The following is a 21,374-nucleotide window of genomic DNA, read 5'->3' on the forward strand; positions in this document are numbered from 1 at the left end:
TTTTGTTGTTGTTGATAATTTGATGGTTGAGATAGGAGAATTTGAATTCTGGATGTCTCTGTTGGAAATACTAAAAGGTGCCAATTGAGTTATAAAACACTTTGTTCCGTCCTTGCTTTAAAGGCAAAGAAAACGTTGGATTCTAACAATAAGAGGAATATTAAATTAACACAGCTATGTAGAACCACCAAATGGAAGCCAACACTAGTATGGGAACACAATTTATTTTAGCAAATAAAAAAAGAAAATCCAAAGGACCAGAACAGTGCTGGGTGTTTATGAGTTGGGATATTTTTTAAGGGTAAAGTTGGGTATTAGGACCCACTCCGACCGCAGGAACTTGTCATAACATTTCTCGGACTCATTGACACCAATTCCTAAATAATTAAGGCTAGATTGTTCTACACCAATGCTTATTAAAATAACCTACACCTCCTCTTCACACGCTACACGTAATCCACATCGCTATCGTGTGTATCAGGTTTCACGTGCACCGCCTTTCCCATCGTTGCTTCTCTTTCTCTCTCTAACACAAACCCACACACGCACACCCACCCCACCCAAGTCACGACCATCAATTCTTTTATAGCCATCGTCTTCCTTCCATTCACAGCCTCCATACGTTCAAAGTTTCAATCTTGTTCAACTTTTGTGCACGGCCTTTGTGATCATTCGTCTCCTAACACAAATTTAAGTTCATCTAACAAGCCAAGGTACGTGTTTTGTAAAGCTTTTTTAGTTTCTCAATCATCAAATTTTTATTTTTATTTTTTTGGGGTGATTTAGCAGTTGTAGCAAATTTAAACCTACCCATTATTTCATATTTTGTCAATGATGATAAATAATAATAATATAAAATTTTGTATATTTTTGTACTGAAGGTGCATTGGTATGTGTGAATCTGTATGTGGGTGTTGATGTTTTTGGGGCTTTTGTGGGTGTATGAGTGTGTGTGTGATGTGTTTGTTTGGATTTTTTGGATGATCGGCTGATTGGTGGGTGACCAAATTGAGGTGGGCTTCGATTATATTGGTATCATTTTGGATTTTTTATTTTTATTTTTTTATGGTTTATGGATTAGGCTTCTAGACTTTAGAGCTTAATTCCTTTTTGTATGATTGAGATTTTTGCATTAGAAACTGATGAGTTAATCTTTGCATTTGAGTTTTTGGCTAACTGATGAAGATCAAAGAAGTTATAGCTTATAAAAAATAAAGGGTCTTCTGGATAGAATTTATAGTTTTAACTTGAATCTAGCTATGTTTGATGTATATTTGCTATGTGGATATAGCTTGCAAATTGCAATATAGCACCAGTGAACCGGATTCTGTCTTAACTGTTTTTGTTAAGAGAAAAAGAATGAAATGACGAAACAGGAAACAACTGCAAATGCAAAAAGCGACAAAATTGAAAAAGGAAAGATGAGGAGGAGCACTCAGCCGAAGTCAACCATCAATCCATGTGAATGTGGTGTGTAAAATGAGCAGTGCTTCATCCCTACCTGCTATTGTTGCTTCCAAATCTATCATGTCGGCCACAAGCAACTTGATGACAGAGTTTGGCCTGACTATGAATTTATGAAAGTAATAGAAATTTTCAGGTTGAAGAAATTACTGAGATTTCCTTTGAAGAGGCATGGGGGAGGATAGGAAAATACATTTGGTGGATTGGAAGCTGTTGTATTCTCTGCTGTGTGATGGGCCTTGGGTATTGGAAGTTGAGTTCTTTCAAATATGTTTTGTTAGGAAAATGGTTATGTGGTTTAGTCTTGAGAATGATAATCTGTGGAAATGGTTGGTGGAGGTGAAATATGGGGAGAAGGAAGGAGAAAACGGGCTCTAAACTATGTTTGTTACTTACATAGGGTTGGAATTTGGAAGGGGATTAGGGAAATTTGGGAAAATTTTTGTAGATACATTACGTTAATAACTGGGGATGGAAGAAAAGTGCAGTTCTGGTTTGATGGGTTGTGCATGGACAAGGCATTAATAGATATATTTAAAGAGTTGTTTCAAATAGCAGTACACACAATGTCAATGGTATATGATTATATGGAGATTAGCTGCCCCTGTGGAGGGGAGGGAATGCTAAAAATTGGAATTCCACTTTTGTGAGACCAGTGTAGGATTGGATTTGTAATCTGTCAATTCTCTTTTCAACTTGCTATATTTTGTTAAGATAAGAGTGGTGTGGAGGATAGGGTATGTTGGAAGCTGAGCAGGCAGGTAGGTAATTTTACAACCAGATCTTATCATGAGGTTTTGAGAGGGAATAATGGTTCAGCTATTTGGAGACTAGAGACACTACCACGGGTGGCTTTGTTAGCATGGACAACAGCTTTGGGGAAAATTCTCACAGTTGACAATCATGTTAAATGTGGGATGACAGTGCAGTGCTGGTGTATTATGTGCAAATTAAGTAAGACTATAGATCATTAGTTTTACCATGTTAAATGTGGGATGACTGTGCAGTGCTGGTGTATTATGTGCAAATGAAGTAAGACTATAGATCATTAGTTTTACCTTTCTCATTTGCTAGGGAGCTTTGTACCTTCATATTTGTGCTGTTTGGAGTTGATTGGGTGATGCCTAGTTTAAGGATCTGCTGCATTGCTGGAGAAGGATGCTTAAGTTTTTTACAGAAAAAGTTAAGACTAAATATTTAAAGTGCATGCCATTTTATCTTATGTGGGCATCATATTTTCAGTTTGAAGTCTTAATTTCAAAGATTATGCTTCTATGCAATCAAATTTAAGTTCACATCTCCTCTGAAAACTAGTAGCCCATTTGACTTTTTTGAATAAAATAGAGCTCCTGGGCTGTTCACCATGATTTTAAACAATACTATGGGACTGCTTTCTCAAACTAGCTCTTAAGTTTGGCTGAATATGAGTTATCTTTTTTGGTCATTTATGTACTTTGTTTACCTTTATGGATGAAAAAATTGTGTTACAATGGATATTTACAATGGATTTAGCAATGTGTTATAATATTTAGATTATATTAAGGACATTGAATATTGAGAGGGAAAATCAAAGGTTTAAGTAAAAACAGATTGTTTTGGTTAAATATCTGAGTAATCACTGAAAGTGTAAAAGTGACCATTTTCTAAATTAAATGGTTACAAGTTACCACAAGATAGTTTGTTCATTTTTATTTTCGCTTTTATCATATGATATATTATTAACTGTCCCAAAAGCTTAAGCTATTACGAAAGGGTGAGTTTAATCACTTAACCATCTTTTTACATCATATTTATTTTTCAGGTTAAATTTCAATTGTATTAAGTTCTTTGGGGTTGGGGAGGAAGGTAGAAAAAAATTTCCCTTTGCATGGGAAAAGAATGCCGGATTTGAGAAGTGGAGTTCGGCGATCAAAGAGGGTCAATAATGTCCAAGAGAATGCTGACGTTGTAGTTCCAGCTGTTTGTCCTGGTGCTGGAAAAGGTAAAACGAAGCTTCAGTTCTGAACTCAACTTTGTGATATCCAATTACCCCAGTGTTTCTTTTATTCCAATCCAGGTCCAGCTGGTAGAGGCAGAGGTAGAGGGTTTAGAACTATGAATCAAGGTAAGAATGCCAAGCCTCTTGGTACTGGAGCTGGTGGCCGGGGACGCGGGGCTTTGGATTTACCAGGGAGAGAGGTGGTTGCCATTCAGGATGAGCCGGTGGTTCAGAAAAGTGCGGAAAAATTAGCTGCTGCTGGAAAGGAGGGAAGCACAAGTCCACTTCCTGAAAGAGTACTATTATTTTTAAAGCCCTTCTGCTTTCAATCTGTATACATAAAATTGTGTTTGCTATTTTTCTCTAGCTTCTCCAGTTCATCCTTTCATTAAATTTGTACTTATCAATGATTGTATGTACATGTCAACTTACTTATATCCCCCATAGTTGTTTTTACTTTTTAATATCTGCATTGTGTATTATTTTTAAGTTTACCCAGATTAGCATTAGCACCTTCAAAATGAATTGCAAAATAATCTAGGTAACTTTATTAAGTGTCCTGGCCTAGCAACAAATTTTGCCCCATTTACCTAGTTTTTTTAAGCTCACCAACTTTGAGGGAAGACTCTTGGAGGTGCTAAGTGGGGTATCTTTGCTTCAAAGAGGCCTTCTTGCTTTGAGACACTGGTAAATTGACTTCTACAAAATTATGCTGCTGAATTTTTTTATGCTTTCTCTAAAGGATAAAGTTTTTTTTTAAACCAGGACCAGGTTGGAGGAATCTCTTCGAACCTATTATGCGGTGGTTCATAAGACCATCTTTGTGTATTTTAATCACATGATTCATTAAATCATTTAAGCAAGCCATATGATTATTAAATAGATAATGTGATTAACAATACATGTGGATGCTCATTTGAGGTGCTATGTAGTGGGTGGAGGAACTTTCCTCCAAACTACTTTGAAGGAAAATGTTGTTAGACCTTTTTAACTTTCATTTCAAAGATGGTGTAACAGTTATTGTGGAAAAAATTAAAATGTCTTTCTTGAAAATTTTCAAGCAATTGAAGTGTACATGTTTTTCACTTATCATATCATATATTTTAAAATACATTCAATATGTACTTATTAATGGTATGCATCGTTTTACATAATATGTACATTTTCTGATGCATGCTTGTACTTATTACATTAAGATATTAACAACTTTGTGTTACTTGTGTACATTGTCTCCGTGCCTTTCATGTTTTAAAACATGTCTTTTGAAGAAATAAACGATTTTTTTTTTCTTTTCTTTTTCGATTTGTCATTTTCAGGTTCAGGTTGGTAAGTCCCCTGTGTACAAGTTAGATAGAAAGCTAGGCAAAGGGGGTTTTGGGCAAGTATATGTTGGAAGAAGAGTGACCGGTGGAGCAGGGCGCTCTGGGTCTGATGCCTCTGAGGTTTATTCTCTCGTGCATCCTTAGTATACCTGTGTAAATTTCTGAAGGTAGTTGGTTCGTCTGCTAATGGCTATTTCCTGTACTCTTTTGTAGGTTGCTTTGAAATTTGAGCATCGAAAAAGTAAAGGATGCAATTGTGCTCCTCCTTATGAGTGGCAAGTATATAGGTAAGTTAAATTCTTACTATGATACTATTTTTTGAACTCTGATATGTATGATGTGACTAATCTTTCTTTTCAATTACCATAAAGCACTCTTAATGGGTGCTATGGACTACCCTTGGTCTATTACAAAGGTCAACAAGGAGACTACTATATCCTAGTGAGTACTTTGCTAGCACCATTTATTTTTGAATGTCTATGTATGTTGAACCTGCTAACTGTCATTGATACATGATCATTCCTGATTGCAAATGTAGGTGATGGACATGCTAGGCCCTAGTTTATGGGATGTCTGGAACTCTAGCAACCAGTCGTAAGTAAAGTTTAATGCTTCTTGAAATTGTTTTCTTCCCAATTATGAAGTTCTACTGTTCAATACTTTGTTTTATCTCTTATCATCCTTACTCCCCACACAGGTTGTCCGTAGAGATGGTTGCTTGTATAGCAGTGGAGGCAATATCAATTCTAGAGCAGCTTCATTATAAAGGGTACCTTGCAACTTTTTTGTCTTTTCTTTTCTCTGTATCTTCTTTGGGGCTAATAATATATTCATAATTATTGGGTTTCTACTCCAGTTTTGTACATGGAGATGTTAAGCCAGAGAACTTTTTGCTTGGTCAGCCTGGAACACCTAATGAAAAGAAGTTGTATCTTGTTGATCTTGGTTTGGGTATGTCTTTTCTGTTAGAAAATGTAACAACCCTTAATAGACATCTGGATATGTATCTATACTTTTTGGTATTCTGGTTGTAATTGTAATTGGTCTATTTCTTGTTCAGCTTCAAGATGGAAGGATGCTTCTTCTGGTCGTCATGTTGATTATGACCAGAAGCCTGATGTTTTCAGGTGACTACATGCCTCCCTAAGGGTGTCTTTCTTTCAGTGGAGGATCAGATTGTGAATATGGTTCTAGAAACTCCTTAATCTTGCTTTCAAATACCCAAGGAAACAAACCTTGCTTGAGAACAATTCTGTAATATATCAAAACAAAGGAAAAAAGCCTTCTTATTTTTCTAGAAATCCTTATTTCAGTGATAAGCTGGCTTAAGTGGTTCAAAATCTTATTTTTCTCATGTTAAGCCTTTTATTCTATTTTATTTATATTATATTTGTGCCTCTTCTAACTCAAAATATATATTTTTCAGATCAAGTGCACATATAAGCTTTATATTAACACAACTCGATTTGTCTTATGTTTCTGACAGGGGAACCGTTCGTTATGCAAGTGTACATGCTCATTTGGGTAGGACAGGGAGCCGAAGGGATGACCTTGAGTCATTAGCATACACCCTAATATTTCTCCTTAGAGGGAAACTTCCCTGGCAAGGTTATATTGTAAGTTCACTCCACCCTTCCACCTTGTATTAATTGGCATTGGAAAAATTGGGGAATTTGTCTACATGTGCTTGTGGTGGGTTTAGGGGTAGGAAAATTTGTGGATCTAGGGTTTAGAATTATTGAAGAAAGGGTTATGAGGTTGTGTTAGGAATTAAAAGATAGTTTGATGAGTTATTTGATTACTATTTGGTAGAAGAAAGAATGTGGAGTCTTAGGGTTTTAATTTAATAGGTAAAAGGGCTTGAATTGGGGTAGTAAGGAAGAAGAAAAATTGAGAATTTCATGGTGTTTTAGGGGCTATGTGAAGAGTACCTGTGAGTAAAACCCCAAGAAAGAGAAGAAGAAAAGAGAGAAGAGAAAGAGAGAAAAGAACACTCAAAGGCTAACATGCCTCAATGCTCAAAACACAATATTTTTATTATCATTTTTTGACTAGTAAAATATTGCATTAATTAAATGAAAAAAGGGTGTCGGTCACATACACAGTATGTATACACCAGGTACACCAACATCAAACACTAAAAGTACAACTGTCAAGCATCTTAAGTAAAATAGTAAAAGAAAACAAACTTGAGGCATTTATCCAAATCACAAAACTAGTACATCAGGTCAGAGACAGATTTTTTTCATCCTTCAAAAGTCCTAGCGTTCTTCTCCCACTAAGTGGCCCACATGAGACAATGGGGGACCACTCTCCAAATCACAAAACTAGTACATCTGCCAAATTTTCCTTTCCAATGTGCTAAAAGCTCCACATCACCCTTTGGCATAACACAATGAACCTCAAAAAGAGAAAATACCATGATCCAAAGCTCTTACACAATAAAACAATGGAGGAGAAGATGATTGATGGTCTCCCCATCCCTCTTATTCAGGCAACACCATTCTATAATAATTAGTCATTGCTTTCTGAAGTTATCAGCAGTTAGGATTTTTCCCCTAATTGATGTCCAAAGGAAAAGACTGTCCGTTGTTGGAACTATAGGCTTCCACAGACTCCTCTTAAGGAAAAGATGAATGGGCTGTGAAATGTAACATTTTATAATAGGATTCAACTTAAAAGACAGTCCATGAAGAAGGATTCAGCAAAGAGTATCCGCTCCACCTTGCCTTATCACCCCAGAATAAATTGTGTCCATAAAAGAGGCAACAGACTCCAGCTCCCAATCTTGGACTGGTCGAATGGAGCTGACATCCTAGTGGTTATTATCCCCAAAAAAAGTCCAAAGATCTGCCACCAAAGCATCCTTATCTTGTGTGATACTAAATAGTTCCTAGAACCTCTATTGCAACAGTAGCCCGCCACACCAGGAGTCAGGCTAAAACTTTATAGAAGAGCCATCGCCTACCTTGAAGCTGATGAACCAGTTAAAACCCTCCCAGTCATCTTCCTTTGAACACATTGAGCACATATTTATAGGATTCTTTCTTGTACTAGGAATCTTAGGCCTCCTAGTTTGACTGGTAAACTAAAAACCTAATAAAATGCTTACTTGGACCCAAATAAAATAAAACCTAAAACACTTAGTATCTTCTAGAAAATTCTGGACTCAACTGAAGTACCCAAAATACCCTTAATTTGCTTCGTTTGCACTATATACAGATTTGCTGAATGCAAAATTGACCATAACTCATAAAATAAAAACCCAATTAAAAAACTGTTTTAACCCTAAAATAGACATATCTATAACTTTAAAGCCATACAATAGTCACTTCATCGCTATATCATTAACAATTGCAATTTCTTAGCTTAGATTACCTAGCATTTTGTTCCCATTCTATTTTCCCTGTCCCTATGTTTCTACAATGTTTAATAGTCTCTTGGCTGTAGGGAGAAAACAAAGGATTTCTTGTTTGTAAGAAGAAGATGGCAACTTCTCCTGAGATACTATGTTGCTTGTGTCCTCCTCCTTTTCAACAATTTTTTGAGATGGTGACCAATATGAAGTTTGATGAAGAACCAAATTACTCAAAGCTAGTTTCCCTTTTTGACAACAACATGTGTTCCAATGCAACATTGCGACCTATCAGAACTGATGGAGCTATAAAGGTGGTTTGGTGTTTTAAACTTATTGATCTTCTTTCTGGATAATCTCTTAAATATTTGTTGTTGAATCTACTTATCCAAAAAAAAAAAATATATATTTGTTGTTGACTCTTGCATGCATTATAGGTGGGTCAAAAAAGGGCAAGATCACTTGTTGAGTTAGAAGATGGTGGGCAGCTTAATAAGAAAGTTCGACTAGGAACTCCTGCCACCCAATGGATCTCAGTCTATAATTCCCGATCAGCAATGAAGCAGAGGTGAATGACACTCAAATATTGTTGGACTTAGAGGCCACTCCCCCTTCTTCTATATTAGTAATAGTACCTAGAGATTTCTATAAAAATATATATATTGTTTCTGTCTGATAATTTTTTGGTTGATGTGTAGCTTTGATAATAACTCAAAGTCATGTTCTTTGTTTTGTATGGTTAAAAAAATTAACATTGGAGTCTTATCATTAAATCATTTGAAGCACAATTTAAGGTCACTGTGGGAATTAGTTATAGATATTTACATCATATCTTGGTGTTTTCCTACTACTTGATCTCTTTCTGAAAGGAGAATGCATATTAAAGTTATAGATATTATACTGGAATCAGCTGTTATACCTGCTTTTCGTTGGTAGTCTTATTCGAACCTTTACAGAGGGAAAGAGCCTTTTGAGATTGAATCCATGATCACCTTTGATTGCGTTGGCTAAAACTTTTACTTAATGACGGCCAATTATAATTGTTAATGTAAAATTATCTGTTTTCACTTGTTGGTTTTAGATTCTTTATCTTATTTACAAGTAATGGCATGCCTTAACTGCAGGTATCACTACAATGTTATGGATTCAAGACTAAACCAGCATGCGGATAAAGGAAGAGAAGATGGTTTGTACATTAGCTGTGTATCTTCATCATTGAATTTGTGGGCCATCGTTATGGATGCAGGGACAGGTTTCACATCCCAGGTTTATGAACTATCACCCATGTTCTTGCATAAGGTGGGTATTACCATAACTTGTCATCATCACTGACAGCATGTCAAAATCATGCTCTGAAAACTTATCCAAATTTCTACCTAATTCACTGCCTTTCTCTTTACCTGTATAAAAAAGGAAAACTATAACTTGACATCTTTTTTTGAACTTCATATTCAATAACATGGTGGTTTAGCTACTTCATTTCTTCTAATTTTATTTGTCAGGAGTGGATAATGGAACAGTGGGACAAGAATTACTACATCACTTCAGTGGCTGGTGCATGCAATGGCAGTGCCTTGGTGGTAATGTCCCAAGGTAAGTGACAGCGATTTAATCTTTCCTTTATTTCTGCAACCTTCACTCTGTTTATCTAATTCTTAAGAGTGGCATTTGAGATGCTTAGGTTTGGTGACCACAATTTGTTTCTCAAAAAGAAAAATGAAAAAAAGAGTACATTTTGACATCCTTGTATGACTGGATGCGTGCTCATGGTGTCATTCTATGTCTTTTGTTGGTTTCTCAATTTCCCTCTCTTTATGGTTTGTAATCTTTGCTCTTGGGATTGTTCACACCCTTTGTGACAGTTTCATTTCTTTTTCAAATGAAACTTTTACTCATATATAAAAAAAAACCACAACCTTTTTCATGAGTTAGCAAACATTAGCTTAATTATGGGAAACCAGCTTCTGAAAGCTGGTATTATTTGGGCATGATAACTGAATTTCCTGGGTTAATGCTCCTGTTACTTTTATTTTTATCTGATTGACATATCTCTTACTTGATGTATTCTGGAAAGAGTATATACTATGATATTATAGGATTCTTTGAAGTAGTGATTATTAAATTTGAACATAATTTTCTTCACTAGATCCTACATTCCTTTTCTTGTCACTTTTCACCTTTATTTGGGTGGATTTAATTTATTTCTAGAGTATGTAGTCTTACTTGTCAAAAAAGAAATCTGTTTAGCAATTATTTCTTTTATGGCACTTGGACAGTTTTGGTTGGGAGTTTCTTCCAAAAGCTGGAAAGTCCCTTTGAAACCAACTGAGCCAAACTTTGCACAGCCCTAGTTCTGATGAAAGTTATTGATTCTAAATTTGTTGGTTATCAGATTGCATCAGAAATTGCAAGTTTTTTTTTTTTTTTTTTGAAAAATAGTTCTAAAGTAGGCTTCATAGTAATGATCAGGTCTTCATTATCTTTCCCCTGCAAGTTTTCTGGAGCTATTTTTTTGGGTAATATATTGCCAATATTGCTTTTCTTGCTATTGAAGGGGTGCCTTACACTCAGCAGTCCTACAAAGTCAGTGATGTTTTTCCTTTCAAATGGATCAATAAGAAGTGGAAAGAAGGCTTTTCAGTCACCTCCATGACCACTGCAGGTAGCAAATGGGGTATTGTCATGTCCCGAAATGCAGGTTATTCTAATCAGGTAGTTCAATTTCTTATTGCAATATTCCTTTCAAGATGAAATACTGGAAAAAGCACTTACGCCATTTACTGTATTCTTAGGTTGTTGAACTTGATTTCCTCTATCCAAGTGAAGGGATTCATAGAAGATGGGAGGGTGGATATAGGATCACCTCTACTGCTGCTACTGCAGATCAAGCTGCATTTATACTTAGTGCACCCAAGAGGAAATCACTAGATGTGGCACAAGAAACTCTGAGGACATCAGCTTTTCCTTCTAACCATGTTAAGGTACTTTTCCCGATTTATTAGCGAGTGTTTACATAATGCTATAGAATGATTATTTATATCTACGTTAAATCTTGTTTTGTGGAATATAGAAAGTTATTGTTGTTATTTTTGAAAGAAGTTTTTTTTTTACTCCTCCCCTCCCTTCCCCCTAAAAAAAAACTGGGTTTAGTGATTCCATTCTAATAGATTGCATTACAAATGCTATATATGTGTGTACCTATTTGCTTTATAAAAAAAAAAAAAAATACAAACCTATTTGCTGGACTGTCCCAAATATCAGCAGAAGTGGAAAGTCTTGAAGCTCCCCTGCCCCACCCTTCATTTTATAGTTGAAATTTTGGAATTGAACTTAATTACTAAAGAGTGACAGCTTTCGATAATTTGGATCAATAATTCATAAAGATGGAGAAATTGAAGGGATCATAGGATAAGAGTAGGGTTGATGAAGTGGAGAAGCGCATTAAGAGTGTTGTACGATCGTAGAATACCCATTAAGCTAAAGAGAAAATTTTATAAGACTGCTATGTGACCAGTTATGCTTTATGACACCAAATGTTGGGTTGTTAAGAAGTATCATATTCATAAAATGAGAGTAGCTGAAATGAGAATTTTAAGATATGGATAAGTGGAAATACATAGAAAGATAGGAATTGAAATGAAGAAATTCGCCTAAAGATAGGGGTAGTCCCTATTGATGAAAAGATGAGGGAGAGTCGTATTGTTCATAGGAAGGCGACTGATGCACCAGTAAGAAAGAGTGAGTTTATCCAAGTTGAAGGAACGAAAAAAAGGTAGAGGAAGACCTAAAATCATATTAGTAGAAGTAATTAAAAATGACATGTCAATAAGGGAGTAACAAAAAGTATGACTTTAGATAGAGTAGAATGGAGGAAAATAATACATATGGTTGACCCTAACTAATTCGTCAAGGATCTATAGCTGAACCCAAAATTTTAGGATTAAGGCTTTGTTGTTGTACTTTTAACTACCAAGTATTTTACAGAAAACTGATATGTTTTTGCCTTCAGCTGAAGTTTGAACTAGAGTAAATTATATTCCTCCCCAGGGTGTCACTCTTAATTTAGAGTTGTCTTATTTATACATAAACCATCATTTTATGTGATTAATTGGGATAAAGGATGTTAAATGGTCCAACTTTACATAATATACTACCAAAAATAAATTTTTTTTGGGCTGTACTGAAACTATGGAATTAGGTTTATTTTATTGGATCCCAAGTTCCAACTAAGTAAACTGAAGGCTAAGTTTTATCATTGGGAGGCACTGTAAAGAAGTCTATGGTGTCAGCCATACCTTATGGAAAACATACTTAATGTGTAATTTACAGAAAGCAGAGCACAACTAGGCCTATGCAAATGTGTTCATTTATGCTAAAAGACATGTTCTACTCTTCTCACGAGGAAATAAAATTTCAGGATTTTATGAATGTGTGACATATTTGGGGGAGATAAGATTATGGAAATAGTTTTAGCTCTCAATGACCTAATGGAAGATTGTCTGCAAAATCCTTCTAGTGAAACAAACTTGCTTGGAATGTAGTGCTATAGAATTGGAATCATATGTTATTTTGATTACTTTTACACGTGTATATTTGTTTCAACAATTACTTAATGGTTTGGTGGATTTCTCACTCAAGTACTTGCATTTTGTTATATAAATGGATGGGCCAATGAGCTCTTGCTCAAATGGCACCTCCTCCTTTTGTAAGAGCAAGTTAGAGGGTGAGGTCATGGTTCGAGACCCATTTTGATCTATTAGAAATATTTGCTATATAAAATATTTGATCTTTAAATGTTTGCTATATAAATGGATGATTTTGATCTAGTGGAAATATTTGCTATATAAAATATTTGATCTTTAAATATTTGCTATATAAATGGATGATTTTGATCTAGTAGAAATTGATCTTTGTTTTTGGCTATATGGCAGGAGAAATGGTCAAAGAATTTATATATCTCATCTATCTGTTATGGGAGAACAGTGTCTTGAAGTTTCGGACTTGGATAGAAGAAGAAATTGCACTTGCATTGTTAGCAGGTACAATATTTATACATCTCATTTTCATCTTCAATGTTGGATTCCCTTGTTAAAAAAAGGCCTTCAATGTTGGATTCAATGATGAGTTTCTATTGTTTCAGATCTCAACAATTACTGCCTTTTCTTCTAGCTTTATGCTTGACAGTAATTGGTCTCATTGTTATTTTTCCTTATTGGCCTGTATTCAAATGAGGAGCATATACCCTGCAAATTTATTGCTGCACTCCCTGAATACTAAGGACTGAAGAAACATTTCTTTTTAATATTGCGCTCGCTTAAACTTGTAGTTCTATTACAATTAAAGACACAAGTCCTAGAATTTACCTACCAGTACAAAAAAGGGGTGTTTAATGTCAGAAAAGCAATTACTAGATTACAAGGATTTTATATTTTCATTCCTTCTTATAGCTAGAGTCGCACTATCAAGAATTTGATGCCAGATTGGATATGTATATATTTTTATGCTGGCAGAAAACTTTCGTAAGATCACATCTTCTTGTCATTCTGGATTTTCTAATCCTATATGGACATTGCCCCTTGCATCTATTTGAGTAACATTACCCCCCACAAACTTTTGGAAGGCAAAATAGATTTCTTGTGAATCTTATGAGCTTAGACTGTTTTGTTTCTAAATGAGGACCTCCAAAAATTTTGGAATATGCACAAGTTGTGGAGTGCACATATATAAAACCTGACATTATTTCTGCAAAGCTTGTCTCCCATTAGAACAGAATATTAAAAAAGGTTTGGCTTTATTTCTGTAGATGCAATCGTTCAAAAGATTAGGTTGTGCCCTAGAAGTGCCTTACACAATTAAAACCTTTGGTCCACCGTCTCTCTCTCTCTCTCTCTCATATCCTAGAGAGACGCTAAGAGTCTCCCATACTAGGGAATCACCACTCCCCAAACCAGACCTTGCGAAATTGGGTGGTCCCTATGGTAGTAGGGTTAGTAGTTCAATCAAAATATTACTTGTTCATCCTAAAAAAGGGTATGACTTGAACCTGCCTAATGAGCCCTAGTTCACATGGCATTTTCTCCCTCAATAAAGAATGGTGTAGAGGGTGAGGTTAATTCAAGATCCATTGAATAAGTTGTGGAGTGAGAACTAACAACTAAGTGACCTTAGTTGTGTGGAGGTTAGCATTTCAAACTCCTTGAGCATTACTCCAGTTGGGTTGGCACATTGCATGGGTTATGGGGGGTGATTGGTTCCATCCCTTGTAAAAATTAAAAAGACAATAGTGTAAGCATATGGTCTTTGTAGGCTTGCGTTTTACTCCTGGGACTCATTGACCTCAATCCTTTTAATTATTGTTTATAAAATTAAGTCCTGTACTTTTGTACTAATAACTCTTAATTAATTTATATATATCTACTTGAATAGGTCTTAACTTTCATATTATCACTTTTATACAGGCTGGCGATTGCATGGCACCACCTGTTATTGGTCCTATTGCTGGGGCTTTTGAGTGGCTCGGAATGTTTTGGAGTAAGCATAAAGTTGCTTTCATTCATGTAGTCTTGCCTGCGAAGAAAAGCGTACAGAAAGAAGCTTGAATTATGCCGGCATCATTCTTTTTGGTCATGTCTGGCAGAGGCTGTTCAATTCTGTACAGTTCCCTGTGGATGGGGTTTATCCTATGTTTTCTGTAATAGTTTGATACGAATAGGATCAGCAATTTGAAACCTTTAATAGGCCGTTAAAGTTTGAAAAAGGATCAGAGATGTTCGACAGCTCTGTTAGTGCTGCAACAGTGGTTTACCTCAAAATATGTCATGTCATTGTTATGATCATAAAGGCTTGTATCATTATCAATGGATGTATGTTGTAACAATATTACATATTTTTTTTTTATGAATTATAATGAGTTTCATTAGAAAAAGCGTAAAGAGTTCAACTCTAGTAAGACGGGAAGGTATCTGTTGCTGCATATAATTGTAGAAGACAATTCCACAATTCCCCTTGAATAAGAAACGCATACCATTAAACACATGGTTTAAACACCATTTAAACAAAATGGTGTGCCATTTGATTTTAAACTGTTTTACTATAAAGAAAACACAAACAAAACAACTATAGGAAAAACTATGTCAGATTGAAGGGCAGAAGAAAAAAGAAATAGAAAAAGAAGAAGACAGATTCCATATGTCAGATTGAAGGGCAGAAGAACAAAAAAGAAAAAGAAGAAGACAGAGATTCCATATTCCGTGAGACCGGAGAGAGATACCATATCACCACTGGCCTACCGCCACCGTCAAACGGCTGAAACCACTAGACAGAGGGCCACTATTGCCAAAGTTTTCTCTTTTTTCTTTAGGATTAGGTTTGGGTATTTTGGTTGATATATATTTATATATATATATATATATATATATATTTTGGATCAGGTTGGATTGTTTTTAATTTAGGATTCATGTTAGATTTTGGATTATATTAAGGTATTTGGGTTAGAATTGGTTTCGTTTTGGTTTTTCCGGTTTCTAAATATAATTTACAATAGGTCTTCTCAATTTGTTATATTTTTATGGATTAGAGAAATTACAAAAAGTATTTGATTATTCACCGCAAAGAAACGGAGTTCAAAACAGTTGTATGTAACTAATCTTTTGGATTAAATTAGTCTTCTTTCTAATTTTCTCAGGCTTTTTTTTGGTTTTGTAATGGACTCTGTGTCGAGGCTTCTATAACAAGTGGCACTGGCAAGTGTTGTATTTAAAAAAACATGTTTTCTTAAATAATTTAGAATGTTTAATTTGTTCATTAAAATTTGTTGAAGATAATTTATTTTTCCTAAAAATTAAACAATTTTTAAAATTATTTTTCATATTTCTATCTCTATCAATATTTCATTCTATTATTTTATAGTGTGTTATGTTTGATTGAAATTATTTTATAGTGTGCTATGTTTTTCCAATTTTTTTTTCTCAACAGCTAAACTTTTTAAGTTTCAAATAAATTATTCAAATTCTTCATTCTTTTAAAGGAGATTATCATGATAATAAAAACTCATAACAAAATTACTTTTTAATATTACTCAAATAATTGATGGACACATTTAAATGCATAGCCAATATTGTGTTTTGATAAATTCAAATTCTCACTTCCAAAATAGCTAAGTATGAACTCAAACAAAAATCAAACCAAAGTTGAGAGAGAACTTGAGTTGGGGAACTCAAAAATACAACACCAAAATGCATTAACCTAAAATAGAGTTATAAAAAAACACAATGTTTCATCAACCTAAAGCTGAGTTGCAAGAAATAATAAAAAATCTAGAGAGAGAGAGAGAGAGAGAGAGAATAATAATAATTTTTTCAAGAGAGAATGTGAGAGATAATAACAAATTTATAGAAAATTGGATGAGAAGAAAAAGAGTTAAAAGATATAGTAATAAATACAAAATTATCATAGTCATACCATGTAATAGAATATCACTATATTCGTATATACTATCTTTTTAATGCAATAGGATAACATCTATGAAATTAAATAAAAGAAAAAGATAACAACTTAAAAACATAAAACTAAATCACATCAACTCAAAGTAGAGTTCTAAAGAACACAAAAGTTAATCAACCTAAAATAGAGATGCAAGATAAAAAAATCCACCAAAAAATGAAAAAGAGAGAGAGAGAGAGAGAGAGAGAGAGAGAGAGAGAGAGATAACCTTTTTGTGTGGGAATTGGGAAAGTTATGCATAAAATGTGAGAGAATTGCAAATTTATAGTAAAATGATGAAAATAAGAAGAGGTAAAAATAAATGAAGATAAAAAGATAGATGAAGAATAATATTAAGGTAGATAATAGTAGGGAGATAAAAATGTAAAATGGAGGGGAAAAGTTGGAGAAAGTGTAACAATAATTTGGGGATTAATAAGAAGAAAAAGAGTTAAAAATAATAGAGAGAGAGAGAGAGAGAAATAGGTGGATAATGGAACTGTTGATGTGGCTCAATAGGAACATATATAGATGGTATATCTCTCACAAAAGGCACCGTTTTCAGTGACATCTAGTTTCCATAAAGAAAATGGAGGTAGAATTGTAAAAGTGGTGAAAGCAGAGTTAGTGTTCCCAACCCGCCTTTGTTTCAACTTTCAAGCAAATCCAAAGGCAGGCATTAGAAACATTCATTGAGGCCAAGAATTAGAAGAATTACCCTCCTGAAGAACCCACCTGTAAGTTCTGGGAATTAAAAAAAAAAAGGGGAAAACTTTTCTTTTAACGACTTTCTTTCATTTTCGGAAAAGCATATATATATATGAGAGATACTACGTCTACAACATTTTTACAACATTTTTACAACAAATCATGGGTGGTTAGTTGTTATTGGTTCAAATTTAAAACTAACACTAAGATTACTTTTTTGCCCCAACAAAAACAACCAGTAACAACTTGCCACTTAGGATTTGTTGTAAAAATGTTGTAGAAATGTTGTAGACATAGCATTTCTCTATATATATATATATATTAATTACTAGAAGGAATGACGAACAGTAAAACAGTGGCTTTAATGCTTTATATTATATTAAATAACTCAGGAGTTATATTAAATGCTTTTATTTGATTGTGGAAGTTGTCTACGGTTTCAAGGGCTTAAATTTTCTGTTTCTGCCGATGTAGTTTATTAGAAAAAAAAAAAAAGAAAAAGAAAAAAAAAAGGATGGAAATAGACATATATAGTCCACTCCTTTACTTCAAGTAAGCAAACAGGATTTCTAACTCTTGCTACAATGTTGTTTTGATTTTTTTAATATATTTTTAGTATGTAATGAAGAGTTGAAGTTTTAATATAGTGGGTTTTATCTATGTGTTGATGCTAAGAATCTTGATTAAAATGTTGATTTAAAAAAAAGAAAAGAAAAGAAATTACCTGACCTATACGGTCACATTTTTTTTGATGATTTTTTTTTTTTTGATGGATGACCTATATGTCACACCATTCACATTATTTTTTTACTTACTAGTAACCACTTATTACATAAGTAATTTATAAAAAACTTGCAGCTCTAGCATTTTCCTCATTTTAGTGACTATAAAAAAAAATTTATAGATCTAAAATCTAAAACAAAATATACAAGCCCAAAAAAAAAAAAAAAAAACTCAACAACAAAAATTACCAGTAAAACTAAAAACAAAATTAAGCTCAATTAACTAATTTTATCCAAAATAAATAACTTTGTATTTAAAAAATTCTAAACAAAAATAATTTTGTTCTTACTTAACAAAAAAAAAAAAAAAAAATCTTGGTAACTAAATAACAGAATCAAAGATTAAAATCACTGCACACAACTAACAGTAAAATCGCGCCTAACTCAAAGTTCTGGCTGGCTGCGTCCCTGCAAGGGATCTTGCATTTAAGACCATTTTATGTAAGAGTAAGACAGTTTGCCAAATAATTTTTCGGTTAATTTGTGACTATAGCATTTAAAAAAGAAAAAAAAAAAAAAGTGGAGTAGAACAGTGAAAAGTGAAAACATCATCAGCAGCGTGAATTGCGGTTGCACCACAAACCTGAGGGACCCAATCACTATAGTTGCAGAGTCCTTGATTACAGTAACTCAAACGTGTTGGCGCTATCATTGCTTGTTGAGTAATGCCGTGGTTTGTTCAATTTTATAAATATTGCATGAAAATCTCAATTTAAAGCGAAGGGATTGATTCTGAATCCTGATCAACCCTACATCATGGGATTATTTTTATTGATTCAGTATTGAAATCTTGATTGGCTGGCTTACGTCAATAATGGAATTTTTTTGTCCTGCAAAAACTGAAAGTAGCCGAAAGGCTTTTTTTGAGCCCTCCACAGTCACATGGGAGTGTGACTCAGTGACATGCAGCCTGCAGGGAAGTGATCACGTGCTCACGTTCTTGTATCAGAACCGTCAATTGGATCCACATTACCCGGATATAATGTTTATAAATCAAGATTTCGTTGGTATTTAAAAAAATTTGGCACTCTTTTTTTTTTTTTTTTTTTTTTTTTTTAAAGTAAAATTTTTAATATTTAATAAAGGAATGCCACATAAATTTTTTTTTAAAGTAAAATTTTTAATATTTAATAAAGGAATGCCACATAAACAAAACTTTTTAAAATCTTTTTCACAATTAGAGTCGTGATAAGTTACCACCGCACACCCTTGGTGCGATGGTCATTCTACAAGTATTAATACTTGTAGGGTGTGGGGGGCAAAAGACAGGGTTCAAGTTTCCAACAGGGATCTTCACACACATATACACTTAAATTACGTTGAGTAAATTTCTATTTTGTATATATATATATATATATGTATGTATATATATAAAGTCGTGACAAGTTGTAATTGAAACATTGCTTTTATATGACTCCTAGCCTCCTGGTTGAACTACAATATTGGGGGTGAATGAATTTTTCATTATGGACATCTCTATTGGAAACATAAAAAAATGTTGATTTAATTATAAAGCTCCTTCCTAAAATAAATAAATAAAAAAGAAAAAAAAAAAAAGCTCTTGGTCCCCGTACTTATTGTATTTAATATGACCCTTGGTCTTGCAATTTTCAACAACATGTTGCATATTTATTATTTATGGGTTGTGTTAACGGACATCGCACGGTGCCCGTTAAGCACACATTTTTCTGAAAAAAATTGTATGTTCTTCCTCAATTTATGTTACTTTTTTAATTTACAGATACCATTTTAGGATATTTTTTACTTTTTCTGACAAATATTTTTTGTTTTTTTTTTGTCCTTAACCAGCACCAAGCGGTGCTGGTAAACATTCTCCATTATTTATTACTTTATCAAACTGAGCTGAGCCGATTGGAAACTCTCAGCATTTCTATAAGCTAGCCAACTTGGACCATTCTATAGATAGCCAAACCAACTACTCTCAGACAGGACCTTACTATACCACATTACCATGTGCTTCTATCCACTTATACTATTCTTAACTTGAAATTTTAGCTCTCTGGGAACTGGGAAGCAAGCACTGGGCTTCCAAGTTTCACTGGTAGAAACCTTACTTTTGTACTGAAATGGACCTCAAAAACTTGTGCTGTTCTGGCAGCAAAACTATCCAATTGGGTGAGTGTTACCAAGAGGTTGAGTCTGCAAACCTACCATCTACCAGATCAAACAATAAGTTGAAGTGGAGAGTGTTGTGGTTGAAATTGAAGAAAGAAAGGAGGAAGATTTTTGAGTCTCCAGCTCCAACTCATATCCCCTATGATGCATACACTTACTCTCAGAATTTTGACCAAGGACCTGCATTGGATGAGCCTGATAGTCTCTCTCGATCTTTCTCCATTCGGTTTGCTGATCCTTCCAGGATCTTTCGAGAGGAAGAGGTTGTGTAAGCTAAGTTAAAAGCTATTTGGTATAGTATTTATGCATCAATATTTAATCATTGAATGCTATGTACTAGTATGAAGCTCTCTATGTGTGTGCGCGGGCGTGCCAATATGTATATATGTGTGTGCCTGGTGGGATTTCTTAGCAAACATACCAGTCTTTGCCTTGTATCATCTTCTTCCTTGGTATGGTCTTTTTAATTAGGAACCAGAAAGAGAAGTGGCAAAAAAAAAAAAAAAAAATCCTTTTTCTTAAGTTTATAAGTGTCTAATTATTGTTATTGTCCTGCAATTTTATTTGTTTTGTTAAAAGTATAGAAAGTAATGGGTGACAACTGAAAAGAATGAAAGTTTTGGTTAGTAACTATATATTCAAATACAGCACATCGCAAGATAGAAACCAAGTTGAAGATTTTGGTTTAGCAAGTACTAAAAGGGAATATAAGAGAGAATTGATCAATTGTTCTTGGTTCCTTGAACTTTATTCAGCACCAAGCTGAGATGCTTTATTAGAAGAACTTGTGCTTTTAGCATCTTAACTTTATATATTCTTGTTTGAGGCAATCCATTAATATCAAAAGGAATCTTGCAACAATATTTCTTCATGACTGAAAGTTCGGTTGTAATTTCTAAAAAGAAAATGAAAAGAAAAAAAATATCCACCTTCTATTAAATGGATCACGGACGAAGGAAACATTAGAGAAATTATTATATACTTCTAGAGTACTATAAATGTATATTTTCTCATCTCACATGAATAGTAGGTCTCATCAATTAAATTTATTATGGAACTTACCATTTATGTGAAAGGAAAAATTATGCATTTATGATTATATGAGAGTAACTAATAATTTTTGGAAACAGAGAATCGACAAACAAACT

At 34.0% G+C, this 21,374-nt stretch overlaps 1 protein-coding gene across 1 annotated transcript; it reads left to right on the forward strand.

Moving 5' to 3' along the window:
• Window positions 1–505: 505 nt before the first annotated feature.
• LOC126715250 (casein kinase 1-like protein HD16) lies at window positions 506–15,044 on the forward strand. Its single transcript, XM_050415762.1, has 19 exons — window positions 506–713; window positions 3,266–3,445; window positions 3,521–3,738; window positions 4,759–4,884; window positions 4,978–5,051; window positions 5,136–5,205; window positions 5,303–5,358; window positions 5,462–5,533; window positions 5,621–5,715; window positions 5,825–5,891; window positions 6,251–6,380; window positions 8,215–8,433; window positions 8,557–8,687; window positions 9,244–9,418; window positions 9,622–9,712; window positions 10,674–10,831; window positions 10,912–11,100; window positions 13,051–13,158; window positions 14,578–15,044. The coding sequence occupies exons 2-18, from the start codon at window positions 3,343–3,345 to the stop codon at window positions 13,108–13,110; spliced, it is 2,034 nt and encodes a 677-aa protein (XP_050271719.1). The 5' UTR covers window positions 506–713; window positions 3,266–3,342; the 3' UTR covers window positions 13,111–13,158; window positions 14,578–15,044.
• Window positions 15,045–21,374: the final 6,330 nt, after the last annotated feature.

Source organism: Quercus robur, chromosome 2, assembly GCF_932294415.1.
Source record: "Quercus robur chromosome 2, dhQueRobu3.1, whole genome shotgun sequence".
Classification (NCBI taxonomy): domain Eukaryota; kingdom Viridiplantae; phylum Streptophyta; class Magnoliopsida; order Fagales; family Fagaceae; genus Quercus; species Quercus robur.

Coding starts and splice junctions, on each gene's coding strand:
- LOC126715250 (XM_050415762.1), top strand. CDS start 3,343: ATGCCGGATTTGAGAAGTGGAGTTCGGCGATCAAAGAGGGTCAATAAT. Junction 3,739..4,758: donor CAAGTCCACTTCCTGAAAGA/GTACTATTATTT, acceptor TGTCATTTTCAG/GTTCAGGTTGGTAAGTCCCC. Junction 4,885..4,977: donor CTGGGTCTGATGCCTCTGAG/GTTTATTCTCTC, acceptor ACTCTTTTGTAG/GTTGCTTTGAAATTTGAGCA.